The following is a 24185-nucleotide window of genomic DNA, read 5'->3' as shown; positions in this document are numbered from 1 at the left end:
ATGTCGTCCAAAATCATGAAAAAAAGTCATAGTATAGCATGTCGTCCAAAATTATGAAAAAAAGTCATACTATAGCATGTCGTCCAAAATTATGAAAAAAGTCATACTATAGTATGTCGTCCAAAATTATGAAAAAAACTCATAGTATAGCATGTCGTCAAAAATCATGAAAAAAACTCGTATGTCGTCCAAAATTATGAAAAAAACTCATAGTATAGTATGTCGTCCAAAATCATGAAAAAAACTCATAGTATAGTATGTCGTCCAAAATCAGGAAAAAAAATCATAGTATAGTACGTCGTCCAAAATCAGGAAAAAAATTCATAGTATAGTATGTCGTCCAAAATCAGGAAAAAAATCATAGTCTAGTATGTCGTCCAAAATCATGAAAAAAATTCATAGTATAGTATGTCGTCCAAATTCATGAATAATGTCATAGTATAGTACGTCGTCCAAAATCAGGAAAAAAATCATAGTCTAGTACGTCGTCCAAAATTATGAAAAAAACTCATAGTATAGTATGTCGTCCAAAATCAAGAAAAATGTCATAGTATGTCGTCCAGATTAATGAAAAAAGGTTATAGTATAGTATGTCAAAAGTCACATTTTTTTCATAAAGAAAAACAGTCATGTGGTAAGGTAATACTTTATTAGTCCCACATTGAGGATATTTGCATCATAGCAAAGGGGATAGTGCAATCAGCCAGTATCAGTTTAAAAAAGACAGATATGAGAAGTATGCATCAGTGAAAAACATACATTAGTGTAATAAGTAAACAGTAAAAAAAAAAAAACCTTTATTCAGTTGACAGGCTGATGAATGTTGGACGTATAGGTATAGCACAATTTAGCATATACTCATTTTGCACAGTTGGTATACACTGATATTGAACATGGGACAATTGATGGTCAATAGTCAGTTTTTGTATATGTGGTCCGCTGGGAGCAGTGTTGTTTATAAAGTCTGAAAGCAGCAGGAAGGACCTGCGGTATCTCTCCTTCACACACTGAGGTTGAAGCAGCCTTCCACTGAAGGAGCTACCCAGTGCTGTCAGTGTCCTGCATGGGGTGGGACATATTCTCAGGAAGGGATAATAGCTTGGCTGTCATTCTCCTTTCTCTCACCACCTCCACATGAAGCATCCCAGGACAGAGTTGGTCTTCTTAACCAGTCTGTTGAATCTCTTCCCATCAGCTGTTCAGATGCTGCTGCCCCAGCATGCCATTCTGTAGAAGATGGCTGATGCCACCAGAGTCAAAAAACATCCTCAGGATTTCCCCCTGTACTCCCGAGGACGTAGGATAGTATGTCAAAAAAGTCATAGTGTAGTATGTCGTCCAGAAATATGAAAAAACATCATAGTATGGTATTTTGGTCAAAGATCTCGAAAAAACATCTCAGTAAAGTATGTCTTCAAAAATTACAACAAAAACCCATCATAATATAGTATGTCGTCCAAAATTATGAAAAAAAATGTCATAGTATAGCATGTGGTCAAAAATCGTGAAAAAACGTCATTATAGTATGTTGCCAGAAATTCTGAAAAACTTCATAGTGTAGTATGTAGTCAAAAAATCTGAAAAAAAGTCATAGCATAGCATGTCGTCAAAAATTCTGAAAAAAAGTCATAGTATAGCATGTCATCAGAAATTAGGGAAAAAAGTCATAGTATAGCATGTCAAAAATTCTGAAAAAAGTCATAGTATAGCATGTCAAAAAATCTGAAAAAAAGTCATTGTATAGCATGTCATCAGAAATTCTGTAAAAAAAAGTCATAGTATAGTATGTCATCAGAAATTCTGTAAAAAAAAGTCATAGTATAGCATGTCATCAGAAATTCTGTAAAAAAAAGTCATAGTATAGTATGTCATCAGAAATTCTGTAAAAAAAAGTCATAGTATAGTATGTCATCAGAAATTCTGAAAAAAGTCATAGTATAGCATGTCAAAAATTTTGAAAAAAGTCAGTATAGTATGTCGTCAAAAATTCAGAAAAAAAAAGTCAGAATAGTATGTAAAAAATTGTTCATAATATGTCTAAAAAGTCATAGTAAACTTTAAGGGCAGAGATCAATTTAGCGGCTGTCAGTAACAGAACAAGTTCCAACCCTGACCTTTGACCTCCAGTATGAAAAGGGAAGAGACCAAAGACGAAGCTGTACTGGAACTGCAGTTGACTCTCACCAAAAATGAACACCAGGCAGCCAAATGTTGGTGAATCTTTCTCATTTCTCAGCTCTCTGGCAGGAAGCTGCTGCTGGTTAGCTGCCAGTCACTGATGGACCACTTGGCTGATGGTTGAGGGCTGTGTTCAGTTTGAGCAGTAGATTGAGGAGAGGAGGGTGAATACAGAAATCCACTGACGCTTTTTAATTCTACGAGGGTGGTAATCACTGCTCCATTACAGCCATCTTAACTATAAAGACTATTTCCCTGCAGGGACCAATCAAGCAGGCAGTGTAATATAATGAGTCATAAATGTATTGTTATGGTTCACAGCTTTAATAGCAAACTGTGGGGTGTTTTAGTGGCTCAGCAAGACTCATTTTGGAAGAGGTAGAATTAATTTGTTTTACTTTGCTGTTTGTAAGGTACGAAGCATTTGTAGAAATTTTGTCTGTTTTCTGTTAATTTTTACAAGCTGCATTTATTTTTCAGGAGAGAAGCCCCTGCTGAAGACGTTCCGTGACCCCTCTGAATGGGAGGTGACCTTGAAGCCAATGGAGATCCGAACCTTCCTCCTCAGGGTCAGCCTCAGATAGCCAATCACACGCCTTGGTTTGCAGACCAGTTAGCAATGCAATTTTTTATCTAAGTTCCTGTGGCCTCTTGCTTGGGTTTGATTCGCTCAAGCGAGGGCAGCTCTATACCAATTTGAAAACATATGAATGTTTAAGAAGGAAATCAAAGGGCTTCTGTTTACAAAGAACGAGAGGCTGTTCGCACACGGCTTGAATTTGCATGTGAACGCAGCGATACGTAACGCTGCCCACATTACTAAATCAACCCTGTGGCCACACATGCCTCGGCTGGGATTCCAGAAACATGTCGAGATGCGGTTTGTTTTACATTTACAGAAAAATAACCCGGATCTAAAGATGTTTTTGGAAACCCAGCTGTGATTTTGAATAGCTGTGAACGTTGAAAGCAAGTCTCTTCCTCACGGCCGTCCAAACATGATTATTTACCACCTACTGACCCTGAATGAACGAACATGTTCCTCCTTTGAGACATACGCAGTATGTACAGAATTTGCTTAAGCTGCCTTTGGTACTACAGACACATCAACAGCACCAAATCCTTCTCAAAACTGACCATGGAACATTTTTAGCCCCAAAATGACTTTTTACCATATTTTTTAGAATTTTTAGCAGGTCACAAATCCTTAGAGATTTACTGTCTCCAACAGAACTGGTGCCAACTTGTACCGACTGCCTGATGTGTGCAATAACCTTTGTACTTCTGCCAATGTCTGTATATAGTTTGAACATGATTTTATACTGATCGAGCAGCTGATAATAAAATCTTTTATTCTTGCTTTGTGTTCAACTGTACGTCAGTGTTACAGCTACATATCCAAAAACATACTGATGGCCATTTTCGCCTTTAAATTCAACTAAAGTTATGATTTTTGAAGTCCTCCATCACTGGTACCTGCAATGATTGGGCCGCTTGGAAAAATTTCAAACCGGTTTGATTTTAAGCCAAACACTGGACTGGTATACCGAATTGTACCACCAGGTGTCGCACATGACTTATCTATCTCCTGATTGGAACATAATGAGGCTCCGCTCTGTTGCTGCCTCCACTGTTAGCTTTATGGTGGAACAATGATGCCCCCTCCCCATTAAGTGTCTGTATGTTTTAACCCTTTCAAACCTGAGCAAACTGGTTCGATTTATTTCAAAAACACAGGAAGAAGGCAACGAAAGTAGAAATTACCCAAAAAATGTGCAAGAAATTAGTAAAGAAAAAATCAAAACAGGAAAATTAGTAAAAAACAATACAAAAAAAGATGAAATTACCTAAAAAAAAAAGTGCTTAAAAATGACAATTATGTACCATAATTTTAAATATGTAATAATAATTATTTTAAATATTATTTTTCCCTAACTTTATCTTATTATTATTATTATTATTTTTATATAATTTTCTAAATCTATTATTTTTTTGCAGTTGGTCGGACATTTCTTACCAAGTTGCTAATTGCCTTTTCCCCCATGTTTTTGCTAAAAGATGTTGTAGCGTCAGGACAGGAATACTTTTACATATTTTAAGAACTGCTTCCAGAACTGTTAAAAGTTTACTACTGCCACCTCAAGTTAAATGCACGCTGTGGAAAAAGTAAGCCTGTGTACGCTACCAATTCTTAAATGTGTGTATTTCAGACATTAAAAATGTAATGAGACAGCGCACCCTGCTGACACTAACACACACACATACACTGTCACACTAACACCCCATGGTGGTTAAAAACTAAAGACTGACACTCACCCAAACCACCTGTTGAAAGTCTACCTGAAGAACAACAGAGGAAAACATTTAAAGTCAGCGTGAGGATTTTATTGGACTGAAACAGTCAAATAACAAAAGCTTCTGGAACAAAAAAAAAACTCTGGCATAAACTGAATAATGGACATGTCCTGCATATTAACAGTCTTTTAATCCCATGGAAAGTCCCTGTGGACAGCTCCTATCCAAATACAATCTGATTGCAGTGCATCATACTTACTTCACCCAGGCTGCACCGGGCCATTCATACTCCAGAAATAAAATTATTTAAAAAGAACACAACTAACGTAAGAGACAGAAATCACTCCATTTTCTCTTCCTTTGTCTGCTCCACGTTGTGGGAGTAGCAGCATTTGTCTCCATGTGTGCATGTTCCCTGAAAGAAAAGACAGCAATAAAAACAAAAATAACACTCAGAGAGCCTGATGTTAAATTACAGTCTGTAAAATAGCCAAAGGTACATTTTGGCTGCGGTGGATGAAGGCACTCCGCTTCTCTGGCTGAAAACCAACGGTGAGTGGCGACCCGCCAAAGCAGCTGATAGAGACGACTAATTCACCAGCATGTGTCTGCGGTTTCATTTCCCACCCAGGACATGAGAACTTTATATGTGTAATTAGTATTTAAGCAACCGTCTCTATCATGAATTCTGTGAGACTTCTGGTGCCAACATTTCCATAAAGAACATAATGTCCTGAAATGATCCAAGGCTGCAGTGCTGTTACTGGGCTCTAATTTAAAACGCTAAACATGTTGCAAAAGTCCTGATGAATAAAAACAGTCCCTGTATCACAAGAAGCTCAATTTAAAAACATTTCTGACTGAACCATAAATGGATACAACATAAAGAGGGATACCAGGAACCTTTTTAAAAGTTACATCTCGCCCTGTAGAATGAGAGACAGCAGACTGAAAGTAAATTTTAATGCTTACTATAAAAGTGCGCAGACACCTATGGTAACAAATAAAACAGTAATTAGCGGATGTTAGATGTTATCGCTCAAAGCTGCGATAATCTTTCTTTCCTCACTTGGGTAAAGAACTCCACAACAAGCTGACGTTGCACACATGATCTACATACTTTAGAAAGTTATTATACTTAACGTCTTAGCAAACGGTTGCCTGTTCACACATCCAGCTTGTCTGACACCAGATAGAACTGTCAGGATTCGATTTACCCTAACCAATCACCAGAGAAAAATGTATCAGTCTTATAATATAACGTCATTTTAAAAGGTATACTATACAGGATTGTCGGTTACTTCCTGCAGAAACGCTAGCCAGGAAATTCTATTCTATTTTGTTCTGAAAATGTTGCCGTGCAACCTCGTTCTGCAGACAATAAACCAGGTGCAGACGTTACTTCTATGAAATACAGTGAGTGCTTGACGGAGCAGTGAGTGACAACAACCCCGCCCACAGTTAAGAGTACAGTATGCGGTGGAAGCGCTACACGGAACTACGGTCTAGGTACCTTGTCTGAAGGGGTACTTAAGGTTCCAAAGGTACCATATTGCAAGTGACCACCAAATTCTAATCAGTTCGTCCTCGAGTCCAAGTGAATGTTCGTGCCAAATTTTAAGAAATTCCCTCAAGGCCTTCTAAAAATATCACATTCACGAGAATGAGACAGACAAGGTCACAGTGACCTTGACCTTTGCTCTATGACTACCAAAAACATTTCAGTTCATCATTAAGTCCATGTGGCCATTTGTGCCAAATGTGAGGAAATTCCCTGAAGCTGTTCTTGAGATATTGCGTTCACGAGAATAAGATGGATGGATGCAAGGTCACAGTGACCTTAGTCTCGCTCACCAGACCTTTCTCAAGAAAAGAAAGGTCTGGCTGGGCCGACTCTCACAAAAAACGTCCCGGCTTTTTTTATTTCTTTCAACCAATCACAATCGTTCTTGGCGGTGCCACAGCAACAGTGCGCTTGCAAAAATATTGCCGGGGGGAAACAGGTTTTGGTGTAACACGCCCACAAAAATATCACCTACAGGACGCGAACCATGGCAAAAAAATGGCTACATCCCCGCAAGATCAAACACTGCAAAAGTTAGTAAAGGACGTGTTGAAAACTACAACCGGAGGTGGTAGGGCGGGACTTAAGCAGGTGGCTCGTTCCGCCCAATGAGAGGCTGATCTATACAGCGAACTTCCGCCCACTCAGACTACAGTGACCTTGACCTTTCACCTATGACTACCAAAAACTAATCAGTTTATCTTTGAGTCCAAGTGGACATCTGTGCCAAACTTAAAGCGTTCTTGAGATATCATGTTCACAAGGATGGGACGCACGTACGTATGAACCTGCAACCTGAAAACACAATACTTGCAGCCGGGGCTGTCAGCGGCACAGAGGCATAAAAGCAGTGTTGATTCAACCTTCAGCCAATTCAGGAAAGCAGCTCTGAACAGTGTTTCACATTGACATTTTCTTTTTCTTCCTGGAATGGAAGTGAGGACTTCTGAATAATTCATTCATCATTAATGAACTTCAGTGTCATTAGACAGTTTTATCTTGCAGCACAGAAGCGATGGGATCGTTTCAGGTATAAAGTCAAATCGTTCTCATGTCTTCCACTGCTGTTCCAGGAAAGAAATAACTCAGGTTGGACTTTTCCTGGAGAAAACAGCTATTCTACAAATTAAAAACTACTGGGTTGTTATTTCTAAGAACACAGCCTTTGTTACACAGGAAGAAATGTCTATCGTGTTGAGCATGAGCAGCCATGAATTAACAAAGAGTTCCACCTACAGAAGCTTCATCAGCAGAAAACCAAAGGCATTAAAACATCAGACGCCTCCCACTCTGACTGTCAGTCTGTGCTTGGGGACTGCAACTGTGGGACATGTTAGGATCCTACACATCCTATTTATAAGAGGCTGAAGATATTTTCTCAGTCCAAACTGGTTTACAAAAAATGTGATTTGATCTGCACGGCTGCCTGTAGGTGAACTGACCTGTCTGAACTTCTTGCAGGGGAAGTTTTTTAGCTCAGTAGAGTCTGTGATTTGGTTCTTTCTCTTGTTCTGGCACTTCTTTCTTTTGTCCTGAAGGTCAGTGTAGATACCGCCACTGGAGGGGAGAGAGGAGAGAACGAAAGGTTAGAAATGGATGGAGGAAGGAAGGAGGGAGAAAATGCACAAAGACAAATAAGATGAAGGTGGAAAGGAGAAAAAGGCGAGAGGAATGAGGAGATGGAGCACACAGTTTCATTCCCTAAAATAAAAACTACCTGTAGTTTAAGTGAGTACTTCAGGGTAGGCGTGGGCGATATGGCCCTAAAATAATATCACGATATTTAAGGGTATTTTTGCGATAACAATATTGTTGAAGATATGACATATTAGTAAAAAAAATATTTTATTATTAATTTAAAAAAACAGATTTGCAACAAAATAAGTGATATAGTTTTACAGTTTGCTTTTAGATATTCAGTAAAATTAATTTCTTAAGTTTGTGAACAACAGTAACTCAGAGTGAGATTCAGATTCTGTATACAATATTAATAGTTCAACAAGATAAAATCTACCACTAATTACACATTTAAACAGCTCCTGTGACAGGCTGTTATGATACCACAACTATCACACATTCACATATATGGAGATCTTTGGCGAGCGGCGAGCGGCATGTAGGTTTACATTTCCAAAGGGTTATGACAAAATCACTTGATGACAACGACTCCTGTGTGCGCACAGCGAGAGGAGGGGAAGAGACGCTGTGCTGCTGCCAGAGGAGCCGCTGAATGAGTTCCCTCTGAGCGGTAAGTCACTAAAAGAGTCTGAGAAGTGCGGGGCTGTTCATAAAACATTCAGGACGCCACAGTTTATTCCACACTACTGAAGCTGCTCCTCTTTTTGGAACCACCGCGGCGTCTGAAATAATTTCTCTTTCAGCCATGCTTGTTGTTGCCATGGGTAACAGTATGACGTCAATATGTCAAGTCGAAATATCGCAAGTATCACAATATGAATTATCGTGAATAAGATGATATGGCACAACTCTACGTCAGGGTGTTCACAAATCCACAAAAAAGGCTTTTTTCAGATTAAGTATTTGAAAATTAAGAAATACATTTTCCTCTCCACTTTCAGGTCGACATCTAAAAATGTGATGATGTGGTGCAAAATTTTTAATGATAAATAGCTGTTTTATGCCAATGTTTAGTGCTAATTATTAATAATTTTCAGACTAATTATGTTTATGAATCTGGGCTTATAATTAGGAGACATTTCTGGAATTACAGCTGAAGTCCCGTTTTAACACGTTAAAAAATGGTGTTTTATCCGTGATCATCCTCAAAACTATGGCTGCTTGTTGTGTGTTAATCTGTCAGCGTGTGTGTGTCCTGGGAGTATGGAGGGTGTGTTAGTTACCCAGCTTTGGCTCGAGCTTTGGGTCCCCAGAAGGCCTGCGGATTCTCCTGGAACCGGGTCAGGTGGCGTTTACGGGACTGAGGGTTGGCGTCCTCCCTCACGGTGAAACACGCTTCTGAGCTACACACCCACACACCCACACACACACACACACAGACAAACCAGCACAAACATGTTAAGTAATAACACTTTAAGGTCACACACACAATGTGTTTCTGTGAGAACGCTGAATGTAAATAAACAGTTTTTTACAAAGGAAATTCCACAGATAACATTAAGAGGAAGCGGCTATATTAACATCACAGGTTAGTCTTTGCATTATACGTCCTAAACACAAAAGCATAAACTCAGTAAGTATCATTAATTAATATAGTGGGCCTGCTAAAGTGCTGCTGATAAACTGGCTGGATTTTAAAGTCTAGGACGTGGTCTCACCTGGGCTCAGTGGAGAGGATCTTGAAGGCGGGGCTTGTCTCTGACAGCTTCTCCCTCTTCACAGGATTGGCCTTCTCCTGCGGCAGACGACCAATCAAACATACACGTATAAGTAAAAATGATGCTTAGTGTGATTCAGGAGACTAGTTCATATAGATGGAATTAACTCTGGCCGCAGCAAATACCAGACTAATGGGTTCAGACTTATTGAAAAAAATCTACAGTAGCTGTTGTCTTGGGTAAAATCAGTAATGTTTACCCAGCACCGCATGATGTCCCAGAGGGCCGCAGGAGGAGCGTCTGTCTTGATGGCATTCTTACAGGCGTGAGAGAGAGAAACCCTGTGACCAGCGTGAAGGAGAGCAGACCTGCAGAGAGACAGATGTAGAATCAGACGAACCAGTGAGCAGCTAAACATGTGACAGTATATGCTGAAAGGTGAAGGTACAACAGCAGATGTCATCATTTTATCCTATGAGACATTTGGGTGAAATTTTGTGATAGTTAACAAATTAATTATTGATATATGTACAAAAACATGGTTTGAGAGGTCACTGTGACCTTTGAAGACCAAATTCTAGTTCCTTCTTAAGTCCAAGTGCATGTTTGTACCAAGATCGAGGAAATTCCCTCAAGACGGAAAACAGTGGATTGCCCTCTCTGGATTGGGAGAGAATACTGTCTCAAACGAGGGAGTTCAAGTATCTCGGGGTCTTGATCACAAGTGAGGGCAGAATGGAGCTTGAGATGGATCAGCAGTTTGGTCTGTGGTGATGTGGGTGCTGTGCCAGACCGTCGGAAGGCGAAACTTTCGATTTACCGGTCCATCTACATCCCAACCCTCACCTATGGTCATGAGCTCTGGGTAGTGACCGAAAGAATGAGATCGTGGATACAAGCAGCTGAAATGAGTTTCCTCCGTGGGGTGTCTGGGCTCAGCCTTAGAGATAGGGTGAGGAGCTCGGACATCTGGAGGGAGCTCGGAGTAGAGCCCCTGCTCCTTCTCATCGAAAGGGGACAGTTGAGGTGGTTCGGGCATCTGATCAGGATCCTCCTGGGCGCCTCCTATTAGAGGTGTTCCAGGCACGTCCCACTGGTAGGACGCCCCGGGGCAGACCCAGAACACACTGGAGGGATTACATATCTCATCTGGCCTTGGAACAGCTTGGGGTCCCCCAGGAGGAGCTGGAAAGCGTTGCTGGGGAGAGGGATGTCTGGGGTGCTTTGCTTGGCCTGCTGCCCCGCGACCCGGCTTTGGATAAGCGGATGAAAATGGATGGATGGATTCCCTCAAGGTATTCTTGAGATACCTCATTCATGAGAACGAGACGAAAGCAAGGTTGCAGTGACCTTGATCTTTGACCACCAAAATCTTATCAGTTCATCCATGAGTCCAAGTAGATGCTTGTGCCAAATTTGAAGAAATTCCCTCAAGGTACTCTTGAGATATCGCATAAACAAGAACTGGACGGACGAACAAACAGCCTCCAGCCACGGCTATCGGCATAAAAAGCACAATAGTTTGATGACAACACAGTATACTCATTTATTTGTGTGTTTGTGTGTGTGTGTGTGTGTGTGTGTGTGTGTGTGTGTGTGTGTGTGTGTGTTTACCTAAACTGGAGCAGGGATGGAGTATTGCAGTGTATCGTGCTGCTCAGATTGTCCACAGTGTAATAAAGAGGCACATCTTCCAACTCCTGAAACAAACAGCATATCAGAGGGGATATGTGTTAGTCCTCGTAGTCAGGAAGACATATCAGACTTTTTTAATGTATTTTTTTTTTTACACAGGTTACAAGTTACCTGATGCAACTAACCGCATCCACATGACAATACTAAGAGATGAAAACATAATGAGATATATATATATATATATAAAAAGGGAAATCAATACCTCAGTCACCATGCTGAGCATGCCCTCAATGCGTTTAGACGTCCCAAAACGGGATGGGTTCCCGGACACAGAAGACAAAACCTTCTGGACAAATGCCAAGTCGTGGATAGGCTCCGCCCACATCGGACCACCCATCTGCAGAGAGGAAAGACACAGGCGTCAGATGGTGTAGTGTACGTGTTTGCACAGTAATAACTACCAACAAGCAGAGAGGTTTTCACACAGCTGACACCTGGTAATAAAGAGCATCATGTGTGAAAATATGAACATAAACAAGTTTCCCGAATGTGTTACTCTGTGTGAGTGTATGTGTCTCACCTGATGTCTCTGTCCACAGTGCTCACACTCTGGTCCAACTGGGGGTCCGGTGGCAGGAGAATATTTCATACTGAAATCACAGCAGATTTATCTTTATAACACACATGCTGCCAACCTGAAGCACACACAACCAAGAGATGTGTCACAGCTGTTACAACTAGAAGGGCCTGTCCCATTTTTACCCCTTCTTCCATTTGGTATCGAGTGCCCTCATTTGCGAGATAACCCTTGATGAGGGAAGTGAGAAATATAAGGGAAGAGATCTTTCCCTAAGAAATGGGACACCACTTCATGTAAATCGGTGTGGCCGACGTGCAGGCATACGTCACGCGTAGTAGTGACGCAATGAAAATGCGCTTGTGTTGTGGCGTGTGCTGTTTATTCTTCTCCATCTGATGAATCAACGGAGAAGAAATGCTGAAAACAGGAGGCACCTACGACGTCTTCTAGTTCTGATCGATTTTGTTCGGGTAAGTCGATTTGTTTAAATATTTTGACGCTGTGCTCAACCGAGTTGCTGATGAGTTTACGCTAGTCCAACCATCTGTTGTCTGTATAGCCTACATTCCGATCGTACAGTAACAAACTGTTTTCCAAAACTTGCCGAAGTTGCTGACTTTGCAAGGTGCTCTGGGAAATTTCATCTTTCACTTCATTGAAAGTGTGGGTCAGGGCTTCCTTGGAATCCAGGGCGGGATTTAAGTGTTGGAAACCACTTCCACTACCTCAATTCTGTTTTGGGACACCACTAGCCTAAATGTGAACGCGCACAACCAAGTGCAAGTGGGTATTTCTAGGGGAACTGTGGGTGTTGGGACAGGACCTAAGAGTCAAAAGCCACACTGGTGACTCTGCGAGAGTGTACTTGGGCACAGTGGTGCTTTGAGCTAAATGTTCGGTCAGCATGCTAACAGGCTGATTTTTAGCAGGTGTATTGTTAACCATATTCAACATCTTAGTTCAGCTTGTTGACCTGGAGGTCATCCCTATGTCACCAAGGGCCTAGTCTAGCCTTGGTGAGAGATATCTTTGCGATTCAAATAACAACAACAACAAAGGGAGATGGACTTTTCAAATGCAGTTTGAATGGTAAAAATCCGTTAAGCTACTGCGGAGATATCGATGTAAAGACAACAAATTTGAGGGCGTAGATTTTACAGAGTAGAACATCAGAAAGCTATAAGCTGTAGGTGGGTGATTTCAACATATTGACCCAGGCTAACATAAACGGATCATCTGACAATGGGCAAAACATGTCCGATCAATCAAAAATGACGATTGATACATGTCGATTCGTAATATTTAAACGGTTTTAATACTCATTTTGTGGCGTATCGATACACTAGGCCCGTTTCCACCGCAGGAACTTCGGGGTCATTTTAAAGGGCCGGGGCCGTTGGTGTGTGTCTCCACCGCAGGAACCACCCCCAAAGGACAGAGTTCCGGAACGTTTACAGGGGCTAAACAAGTCCCTGCCTCGGAGTAGAACGGCCCCGAAAAACTCCTGGCTGGGGCTTGGGGTTTACTTGGTGCTGATTGGATATACTCAAGGCGGGATGTGACGTCAACAGAAAGCGACAAAATAGCCAGCATTTTTAAAACTCAGCAGCTCTTGTTCATAGCTTCCACTGCCATGTAAACGAAGAGACATGCCAGAAACCCAGCAACCTCCTCAGCTCCTTCCATGTTGATAATTGTCTTTCTTATGTCTGCTTTCTTCTTCTTACTTCTGCTTCGTACTTCTGCTTCTTCTTCTTCGTTGTTGTTCTTCTTTGTTTGTTTCTTTGCCACGCAATGATTACGTCACATCCAGAGCCAGGTAACTTTACAGGAACCCTCCCTCTACTCCACCGCACAGTGGAGACACGGGGGTTGAGAGGGCCGAGCGAGAGAACGTTCCTGTAAAGTTCCTGCCCCCCAAATAGTACCAGGAACTTCTTCAGTGGAAACGGGCCTACTGGTAAGTTTATTGCAGTCATTCTGCTGCTCTCTGCTCCTAACTAAGAAAAGTTGTCGATGTTATAGCCTTGTTGTATTTATCTCTTAATAAAAAGTTTACCTCGTATGCCGTCATGGTATCGAAATCAACATTTTCCAAGGTACAGTATAAAAGTTAGAAATTCCAGTATCATGACAACACTACCTGAGAACATAAAACACACTTAATGTTATAATATTAAGAAGATATTGAGCTGGGGAACAAATGACTTTGCTTAGACGTTTGCTACACACACCATGTATAGCTAAGATTCTGGGGATGTAAATAGTTTTGAGTGTTTTTGATTAAATCCAAAATACTGAAGTAATTGAGATTTTGTCCTGATGATGGCGCTAGAGGAAAATTTACTGGATTACAAAGGTGATTACAATTCATCCTGAGGGCAACATGAATGTGTATATAAAATGGTAATCCATTCAATAGTTACTGAGACATTTGAATGTGAATCAAAGCAGTGGACCAGCAGACAGTGCCATCTCTACAGCCGAACTTTTACATTCAGCAGTGAACAGTATCCACAGCTGATTTCTATTTGGCCGGACAAGACGAAACTACAGCTTATCCATTCGTAATGAAGTTACTTCACTCCAGTCACACTTTGATTTACACTGCCTGTTTGACGGTGGAGCAAAACACAAGTTAAAGAAAGAAGCAGCCCTCACATTTTGATTCAGAGAAACAAGTCTCGATATATTTTCCTGTAACGTTTTAGATGTGATGTCTCAACCATCTGCCAAAAGGCCAAGAGTGTGAAAGTTCTCATTTGAAGCAGAGGTGAGTCTGCTGACAGTTTTCATTTCGCATATGAAACAGCAGAAAGATTCAGTTGTACAGCGTCTTACTGTTTTCCATTGCTTGTTCTCCTGCCCATTCTCTGTAAGTGGAAAGACCCGCAGCCGACACAGTTGTACACCAGAGCCTGTTTACTGCAACACAAGACAGGGAGAAAACTGAATGTGAGATTTAAATACAGTGTTATGATACAGGCACGTCAACAGTACATCCTGTTTGTAAACTGTAGCTACACTATTCCTTTTGCTTCACATTCTCATGTCTCCTCACAATTCACCAAAATAATCAACATGACATTTTTTACATTCCCATATTTTTTAATATTTTACATTTTCTTTATCTCACCGAGTTCTGCTGCTGCCATTGTTTTTAGTATTTGGTGCTGCAGTGACCCAGTTTCAGGATCTCTCAACTTTCATCATATATCCTTTGTTAGAAGACAGTACAGTGTGTGTGTGTGTGTGTGTGTGAGCACCTGGCTGAGTTCTTGACTTTGGCCTGCCCTGTGAAGACACGTACAAAGACCCTGATGTAGAAGTCGACACTGACGGACAGCAGGGGCTGGATGTATCGCTGGTACACCCCCGCCCTCTGGTCCAAACTGTGGAGGATGATACGAAGAGCCTGCAGGGCATGGGGGGGGGGAGAAGCACACACATTCCTTTTTTGAATGATGTGAAACGTCGGAGAAATGTCTGATTTTTCTTGCACAATTTACAGAGTGAAATAAACTGAAGACAGTAATCTGTGTGTGAAGCTAAAACTCTACTGGTCTCTACTGAAGTCCGTCCTCTTGTCCTGAAACTTGACTTAACAAATTATTCTCAAAATGACTCATTGATGCCAGAGGTCAGAGGAGAATGGCCAGACTGGTTCAAGATAGAAAGGCAACAGTAACTCAAATCAACCAACCAAGGTGTGCAGAAGACCATCTCTGAAGCAACAACACGTCCAACCTTGAAGCAGATGGGCTACAGCAGCAGAAGACCACACCAGGTGCCACTCCTGTCAGCTAACAACAGGAAACTGAGGCTACAGTTCACACAGGCTCATCAAAACTGGACAATAGAAGATTGGAAAAACCACATTCAGATGGAAGCATGGATCCATCCTGCCTTGTATCAACGGTTCAGGCTGCTGCTGGTGGTGTAATGGTGTGGGGGAGATTTTCTTAGTACCAACTGAGCATGGTTTAAACACCACAGCCTACCTGAGTATTGTTGCTGACCGTGTCCATCCCTTTATGACCACAGTGTACCCATCTTCTGATGGCTACTTCCAGCAGGATAACGCACCATGTCACAAAGCTCAGATCATCTCAAACATGACAATGAGTTCACTGTACTCCAATGGCCTCCACAGTCACCAGATCTCAGTCCAATAGAGCACCTTTGGGATGTGGTGGAACGGGAGATTCTCATCATGGATGTGCAGCCGACAAATCTACAGCAACTGTGTGATGTCATCATGTCAATATGGACCTAAATCTGAGGAATTTTCTTGTTGAATCTATGACACCAAGAATTAAGGCAGTTCTGACAGCAAAGGGGGTCCAACCCAGTACTAGCAAGGTGTACCTAATAAAGTGGTCATTGAGTGTACCTAGTTATCACCAACAACTTCAGCATTCACTAACATTAAACTATTATTTGTTGAGCAAACACATGCAGAACTTTTTAAACACTTTGCAGGGAGTAAAGACACAAGAAGGAACAGCCACAGTGAGCTGGAGCTGAAGAGCTGCAGGCGACAGGCTTCACACCTCCGACTCCTCAGCAAGGTGAATAACTCAACTCTGCCCTGCTGCTGTGTAAGAAACTGCTTGCACCATAAGGAGCATGAAATCAGACTGCAGTTGCTCATGGCACAGTATAAAAAGGGCAATTATTGACTGACTTCTTTATTAAAACAACATAAGTTTGTTTGGCTGCTCTGTAAACAAAAACATCAGTTCTTCTTCTGTTGTATATCGAGAAAAATTAGCTGTACAATGTGTGTTTGCAGCTCCCAGAACTCTGGCACCTGTAGTAATAAACCAGCCATGCTGTATTACCAAGTGTCGCCAACTCAACTAGGACTGAAATCTTAAGGATTATAACATTAAAAGATGCCCGGAGCTGCAAAATGTCATCAGTGTAAAGGGTTTTTCCTCTCTTATTCTAGTCTACTGAATAAGAAGTCTCCCAGTAAGTATAAGAAACACAAGCAAACACACACACACACATACAGAAATCTCTGTTCGCCGACTTGTAGCCTCAGGCTAGAATCCGTGACAAAATTTACTGTGTTTGTGTCAGACCCACACACACACACACTGTACACACTGCTTCACAAAGAATCAAGACATTATCGATGCAAACATGGTGACGTGTCTGTGCATGTACGTGCATGCTGTGTGTGTATGTGTGTGTGTGTGTGCTCACCATCTCATGACAGTACTTGGCTTTGATGGAGACTGAGCCGTATTTGCTGTAGCAGGTCTCTCCGCTGTTTCCTGCCATCACCGCCATGTCTGTACATGTTATACACAACAGACCTGAGAGAGAAACAAAGAGACAGTGAGTCAGCGAAGGTGAGAAAAATAAGAGACTACCTTTAAAACATGCGTTACATACAGTACAGTATCTGTGTGTTTAAGGCTTCAGGTTGGCCCACACGGGTGGAGATGTTCAAATCAAGGCCGTTCTGATGGTGTCACACTGGCTGTTAAGTGTAAACATCAGTCATTGTACTGTCCCATAAAGCAAACTCAGCCTGAAACTCAAATGGGATAAAAGCAAACAGTATCTGACCTACTTCTGATCCAACTGTCAACTTGATTTAAGGCCATTTTATGAAATGTGTGTAAAAATAAAATGTGATTTGAGTGCATCTCTTTCACTGAGTGAACTCACATAAATACAGTTCATGAATGTCACCAAACTCAATAAGAAAAATGGTGAATAAAAAAGCCTTTCAGAAATGGACTGGTATTGAGCAAAGTAATACTGTTTGAAATGACAGTTAACTGTAGCCATGTCTCGTCTGAAGAAGAAAAGCAATGCAGTTGATCACTTTTTAAAACCAATCAGCCCTTACTGAAGTAAAATCTTACATTCATTCATCCGTAGCCCCTTATCCTGTTAAAGGTTGCATGGTCGCCTTAGCATATCCCTGCTGACACTGGGTGAGGGGCAGGGTACACCCTGGACAGGTCAGCAGTGGGCGAAACTGATCCACGGCTGAAGTCCCCTGTTATTGCTGCTACATGTGTTTTTTCATCGCACAGCCGGGCAGGCAGAAGAAGTTTACCTGTTGGAGGTGAGCTGTTTGCAGAGGTGCAGTAAGAGCCTGTTGTCTGCAGCTCTTCATCAACATCTCACTGTGGCTGTTTCTGATTTTACTCTTCCTCCCTGCCGTATTATTAGACTTGCCTTTATTGACAAAAACCCGCTAACAAAGTTCCACTAATTCAGTGATAAACACATTTCATTTCCTGTAGAGTTCTTCACAATAAAAGTCCCTTGTTATTTTCCTGTGTAAAAACTTTTATTGTGAAGCAGCAAAATAAGGAAATGTTGAGTTTTTGAGCAGCAACTTCACACAACTTCTTCTTCTTTTTTTTTTTTTTAAAGATATTTTTTCGGGCATTTCTAAGCCTTTAATCAACAGGACAGATGAGTGCGACGAGGGGAGAGAGAGAGGGAGGGACACACAGCAAAGGGCCACAGGCTGGAGCCGAACCCGGGCCGCTGCGGCAACAGCCCTGCACATGGGGCGCCTGCTCTACCACTAAGCCACCGACGCCCCCTTCACACAACTTCTAATGCGGCTGATAGCGAACCTGTAACAGTAAAACAAAGCAGATATCTGAGGTAAAAACAGGATGCAGGAGAGAAACTAAACTCCAAACCACAGAGATTCAGTTAGAAGCTACGAAAGCACTGAAAATATATCAATATATCGTACATAGTCTTTATATCGCCCAGCCTTAGTCGCCAGACTATCACAGGGCTGACACATAGAGACAGACAACCATTCACGCTCACATTGACACCTACGGACAATTTAGAGTCACCAGTTAACCTGCATGTCTTTGGACTGTGGGAGGAAGCTGGAGCACCTGGAGGAAACCCACGCTGGCATGAGGAGAACATGCAGACTCCTCACAGACGGCCCCAGTTAGATTAACTCATCTCTGTTTATCAAACATATTTCTAAGTTTTTCCCCATGACCAAAATCCCTTCATGCCTTATAAAGGCTTAGATGTTACTCTAAACTAATGACTATGCAAATTAGTCCTCGCTTCTATCTCCACCTACCCTTCAGCCGCTCGCCTGCAGCTCGAGCGCAGCTGCTCACCTTCGACTCTGCTCCTCAAAAACACACAAACTTCTACTTATAATCAGTAATAGATACCATGAGCCTTAAGCTTGACTACGTTATCAGACAGCTAATTATCTTTTGCCAATCTTAGACAAACCTTGTTCCCGATCACCAGCTCTGACAAGTTGAAGTTAAAGTGAAACTTAGCTTGCAAAATACAAATACGAATTTACCAAACTCCAGGGCCAGCACCTGGCAGTGAAACCAATTTCACCTAGTGGCCAAGTGTGAAATGACAGCATCTGGATCGGTCACATGATGCCATGGGGCCCAAAAAGCATTTTTTCCATTGCCTTAAATGGTGAAAGAGATGTCTGTAAATGAGTGAAATTTTTTTAATGTCACAACCCCCATGAAATGACACTATCTGGATTTGATCCATTTGGTCCAATAACATTTTGAAAGTCTAGAAGGGTCGTATGACTAAATAAATTTTTATCCCTATTCAAGTTAGCGGAGGGCTAAACTGAATGTTAGTCGCTCAGCCGCCATAAGTCCATAAGCCACACAGTGCTGAAGATCCGGGTAATTTCATACTGTGGAAACCGAGCTTTTTGTGGCTTCATGCGCTGCTGAGCAACTTTCATAGGAATGTACAGGGTCCTCCTCCATCTCTGTATCCAGTTCTCTTTATACATCCATGGTATTTACACCTGGCTTCTGCCCTGATACCCCTCCTTTTGCCGTAGCATTATGCTAATGATATGGAAAGTTCAGCCTGCAAGTTGATGGGATTCGTTCTTTAGGTTTGTGATGTAACAAACCCTGGAAGTCAGAATCCCTGTTTTTGAGACTGTCATTGGTACATTGCAGTTCCAGAAATGCAGCCGATACATTCTTTTAATTTCAATCTTGATTTATCTTTTAGCAAATGAAAAACACAATATGTAAATGTTGAAAAGGTTAAAAACTTGATTTTCAGCGGAGGCAGTCACACTAAATAGGAACACGATGTTCTTCTGCCAGGAACACACTAGACGTTTTTTTAAAATCCTGACTGTAAAAAGCGCTGTTTGTCACATTATCATCAGACTTTTACCAATTAAAGTCGCAGACAATCATACTGTTATTTGGAGTAGAGCAATAATCCACAAATTTACCCGAGCAGACCCAGAGACAGAGGGATGAAAAGAATAAAAGATGGTCAATTATTGACAGAGCAAACGACCCACCTCCCTCACTGACGGCCTGCACAGCAGCGTCCAAGAAGGAAGCAGGGCTTCCGTAGGGATCCAGATCAATGACATCATAACGCTCTTTCTTCCCTCGCATCTCATACATCAGCATACTGGAGAAAAATAAAAAGGGAGAGGAGTGAGAAGAAATATTAGACAAATCCACATGACCATTGAAAGAACTGTTAGATGCTGTGAATGGAGAAAAGAGACGAGTAGAAATACGATGAGTCAAGGCCACTTAAAAAAGAGGGGCAGATTAGTTCAGAGAAGAAAGAGGAGAAAGGACTGAAGATGATGGAAGAGGAGAGGCATAAAGACAAGCAGGCCAAACAGAAAAGAGGAGAGTGGCATGGATGAAAGAAAAGAGACAGACGAGTTCATAAAAGGAGAAAAGCAAAGATACATGATTGAAGAAGATGAGAGCAGGAGCAGAGGATGATTGAACAAGAGGTTAAAGGTGAAGACTGGAGAAGAATGAAGACTGGAGAAGCACTGGATAAATACAAGGGGCGTAGCAAACAGACAGCAGACAAATAACAGGTCTGCAGCAAACTAACACTTCCCTGAATGTGCTGAGTAATCGTACCTGGCGTCCTTGCAGCTGGCCTGGAGCAGGTGGCTCACTCCGTTGTACTGGGCATTCCTGGCGATCAGCGCCGCGGCCTTGGTGGAGAAGTCGTTGGCGGTGACACTCTGAAGGCCCGGGACTTCCAGAGCGAAACGCACCGAGCGCAAACCGGACGCCGCCAGACCCTCCAGCACACGGAGACCACGCTGGAATGAAAGGGAAACAGTCTTAAAGCTGCAAGAACTGATTCTTTTGTCGGTGTGAGACACTGAAACAGCTTGGTGTCAAGTGTTAGCCGCTGCTGCTGTGTTAGCTTGTGCTAACTGCGCAGAGAAAGCAGGAGGAGAGCAGCTCACCGAGATGGTCCTTTAGCACTGCTTCAACTAGCAGCAACAGCTGATGGTCGACAACCAGCCGTCAGCCCTGCACCATCACAAATGGATCCTAATTCTGTGGAAATTACTGAATGCTCATAACAGGCTCCGAATCCGAGACAGCATTACAACTATTTTTTCAATTTTCACTTGCCCCCGCAATTTCACATCCTACGAAACCCTGAAGGGACTAACTATTGCTCCGAATATGACAATACTGCAAACTTGATATGGGTCATGTTAACAGCATATTTTGTTTGGATAGTCGGCAGGGCTTTAGGCTTCATAGCAAATGTAGCATTTCCTCATCAAGATGTGGGGTATACCGATATAATTCAGGTTTTAGGATCATTCTTTGGACATGTTGAATACAGCGCACTAGGAAAATGCGTCTCAATAGGGGATTTTACTGCAGGTTGTGAGACATAGCCTCCTGCCTGTGTGTACAAAAACCAACTGGTCAATAGTTTGCAGAGTTGGGGTATAGATTCATGCCCAAAAAGCACAGTCATAACACGGCTGCATGTAAACGTAGTCAATGACAAATTCACACCTTAAAGTACCATAAAGTTAGCGATATGGCAAACAGTTACACATCCAGCAGACACGGAGCAACATTAGCGTTCTTTAAGGGTCGTGTTTGTGTCCACCTGATGAATACAAGTCCAATATTTAGTCTCCGTTTAGCTCTGTTCTAGTCTCTACTAACTCCTCAGAAATATCTGGCTCTTTAGCCACTATGTTCCCCCGCTACGAGTCAATACCTTTGTCAGTCTGCCATTTGGTCTTGAATGATAACGTATGATGGGTTTATTAGAGCTTTATCACTGAAAACTGCTGCCTGCTTCATCTGGAAACGATGCTGAGGGGAGTAGCGAGGGTGAACCAAAACAGTTACATTGTGGGAAGTAAAACCAAGATATTGAGCTATCACTTTATTATGAAAATATTGATTATTGCAGCTATAGAGCAGCAGTAACGCAGGGCTAAATCCAAAGTGTTGTGACAGGGATGTAACTGAGAACTTTCCTTACTCTTGTAGTTCAGAACCTTTTTACACCTCATCACTGGCTGCATGTTTTTAGCTTTGACTAGAACTGGTGATTTAAAAAGCGTCTGACAAATCCACAATCACATTTACAACAGCCGAACATCTTTGTACCATAAGTAAACAACAGGATTAAACTCTAGTCTTTACTGACATCTAATGACATTATTTCAACATAATGAAATCCTTCAAAGTTTTAAAAACTGATCTAATTACCTCTCTCTACCACTTGGGGCCACCAGAGTGTGAAATTACCTGGTGCAACATTAACATAAGTCATTTGATGGAGGCTCTTATCCAAGCTGCTTCGCGCTGGTGTCGCTGTGTATATTTTTAGAATGGGAAACCCCAGTGGGACTCCAACCACTAACCCTGACAGTGTCAGTACCTTGCTCCGAGCTACACAACCACACGCACAGCCTCAGCGCATCTGATCTGTCAGAGAAATAATGTTTTACACTTTCTGCACGGCTTTACTTTCTTTAAACTTCAGTTGTGGTCACTGTTTATGATCAGGATCCCGAGTAGAAATAAAACCTGCTACTTCTACATGACACTGTTAAAATCAGTCCTACATACCTCACACTTCTCCCCCACTGTTGCAGTTACAGCTGGCTCCTCTGCTCCGTTTTTCTCCTCCGTCTGAACGTCGGCCTCATTCGTCTCCTCTGACAGAGAGACCACCACCCTCTCTTTCTCTCCTGGCACCACCACCTTCAGCCCACGCTGAGCCAGCAGATCTCTGGCAAACTCTGTGATCACAGCACATCTGGGGAGGGAAAGTGATTTCTTATATATAAGCATGTACTGTACGTATCATAACAGGGTAAATAACAGTGCTTACTAAATATCCATGACACCTGCTGTCATCCAAATGTAACTTTATGTAAATGTACCAAATGTAATCTACTCTGGCAGTGGTCTAAAATCACAATACGATTGTGCAGGTTCCTGTGTTTGAGAGGTAGACGAGCATGACTGGCGCACTGTGAGTGATGGAGTAAATGTGTAAAGCACTACTACGATCATGCAATTCAAATCAGAGAGGGCCGCGCCAGCCAAGTAAAATATGGCCGCAGAATCAAAAATAGGACGTTGAGACTGAGTGAAAACGTCTCCTCCTGCTGACAGTAAATCTTTTCCTCCACTTGGGAGTTAAGGTGTTCAGTCCTGTGTGTTGTTTTGGAGTTAGCAGAATATCTCAAAATCTACCTGATGATTGTTGATGAAACTTAATAGAAAGTTCTGGGAGGGGCAAAGAAAGAAAGAAACAATCTCGTTTTCAGCCCAGATAGCACCTCCATGTGCCTGCATTATGTCACTGTGAGGCTTGAATGTAAAATTCATTCCAGTCTGGATTTCCCTGCAAAATTTGATGGCATCTCACATATAGGTGGTGCGACAACAACATAATGATTTAAACTGGCATTAAAGCTACAGCAGGTAACTTTTTTTTAGCCAATTATTTGACCATTTTTTTGAAAAGTGTTATTACAACCCCGCAGAAGTACCTGAGGTAGATAATCTGAGAAAAAAATCATACTCCTCTGCCTCCCCATAGTGCTCCTAATGGCGTGCAAGAATCAGGAAAACAGCCAATCAAAGCCAAGGAGTCTCTAACGCAGCTGTCAATCATGTCAGTCACTGCTCATGAGCTGTGGTCAAACTGCCAAACTAGGCCGCACTAATTAAATATGAATCAAGATTTTGTTATTACAATACCAATTTCTTGCCAACATATTTTAGTGCAGTGGCTCCCAACTGGTGCAGCCACGGGGTCCAGATTTCTCCTTCGTCATTAGTAAAGTTACTTACACATAAAAGTGTGATAACAGAATGTTAGCTGGGGAAAAGTATGAGTGACTGGTAGAATTTTAAATCCACCAGAGGAAAGATTTATCTTCCAACAATGATCTGGGTAGTCTCCAACAATCAGCATGCTACTCTTCCTCCATGTCTATTTAGGTCTGGATTCAGAGACCAATTCAGCACTTTAAGATATCTTCAATTTAGCGATGCACCGAATATTCGGTAACCGAATATATTCGGCCGAATATTGCAAAAAATTCGGTATTCGGTGGAATAAGTTAAAAGCAAGGCCGAATAATAGTGGCGTGTTTTGATAACGCAATGTGGCAATCCATCCGTCACCGCACTCGCATTTGCGACTAAAAATAGTTTTGAGCGAGCAAAATAGGCTTAAATCATTCAGCATGCTGTGCGAGCAGCCTACAGATTTCAACCACCAGCAGAAATGAAAGGCGAATCCCACCGGTTGTGGGTTGAACAGGGGTCACAGACACAGACAGTAA

General features: G+C 41.9%; 2 protein-coding genes across 3 annotated transcripts in view; one reads left to right on the top strand and one right to left on the bottom strand.

Annotated features, from left to right (window-relative positions):
* man2b1 (mannosidase, alpha, class 2B, member 1) overlaps window positions 1-3537 on the top strand; it is a 21877-nt gene extending 18340 nt beyond the window's left edge. The window contains exon 23 of the mRNA XM_050045634.1: window positions 2659-3537. Within this exon, the coding sequence (XP_049901591.1) occupies window positions 2659-2762 (104 nt within the window). The 3' untranslated portion in view covers window positions 2763-3537. The remainder of the gene's footprint in view (window positions 1-2658) is intronic.
* Window positions 3538-4541: 1004 nt separating this feature from the next.
* The window catches only part of trmt1 (tRNA methyltransferase 1), a 23990-nt gene continuing 4346 nt past the window's right edge, over window positions 4542-24185 (bottom strand). For both annotated transcript variants that reach the window (XM_050045636.1, XM_050045635.1), the window contains exons 3-16: window positions 22453-22642; window positions 20470-20657; window positions 19878-19993; window positions 16763-16875; window positions 14815-14963; window positions 14390-14473; window positions 11549-11618; window positions 11231-11365; window positions 10948-11033; window positions 9593-9701; window positions 9334-9410; window positions 8899-9018; window positions 7480-7594; window positions 4542-4888 (exon numbers count right to left, since the gene is read on the bottom strand). In XM_050045636.1, coding sequence (XP_049901593.1) covers window positions 4814-4888; window positions 7480-7594; window positions 8899-9018; window positions 9334-9410; window positions 9593-9701; window positions 10948-11033; window positions 11231-11365; window positions 11549-11618; window positions 14390-14473; window positions 14815-14963; window positions 16763-16875; window positions 19878-19993; window positions 20470-20657; window positions 22453-22642 — 1627 coding nt within the window. In that variant the 3' untranslated portion in view covers window positions 4542-4813. The remainder of the gene's footprint in view (window positions 4889-7479; window positions 7595-8898; window positions 9019-9333; window positions 9411-9592; window positions 9702-10947; window positions 11034-11230; window positions 11366-11548; window positions 11619-14389; window positions 14474-14814; window positions 14964-16762; window positions 16876-19877; window positions 19994-20469; window positions 20658-22452; window positions 22643-24185) is intronic.

The sequence above is a fragment of the Epinephelus moara genome, chromosome 5 (genome assembly GCF_006386435.1).
Source record: "Epinephelus moara isolate mb chromosome 5, YSFRI_EMoa_1.0, whole genome shotgun sequence".
In the NCBI taxonomy this organism is placed as follows: Eukaryota; Metazoa; Chordata; class Actinopteri; order Perciformes; family Serranidae; genus Epinephelus; species Epinephelus moara.
Note: the sequence above shows the minus strand (reverse complement) of the source record. Positions and strands in the feature narration are given on the sequence as shown.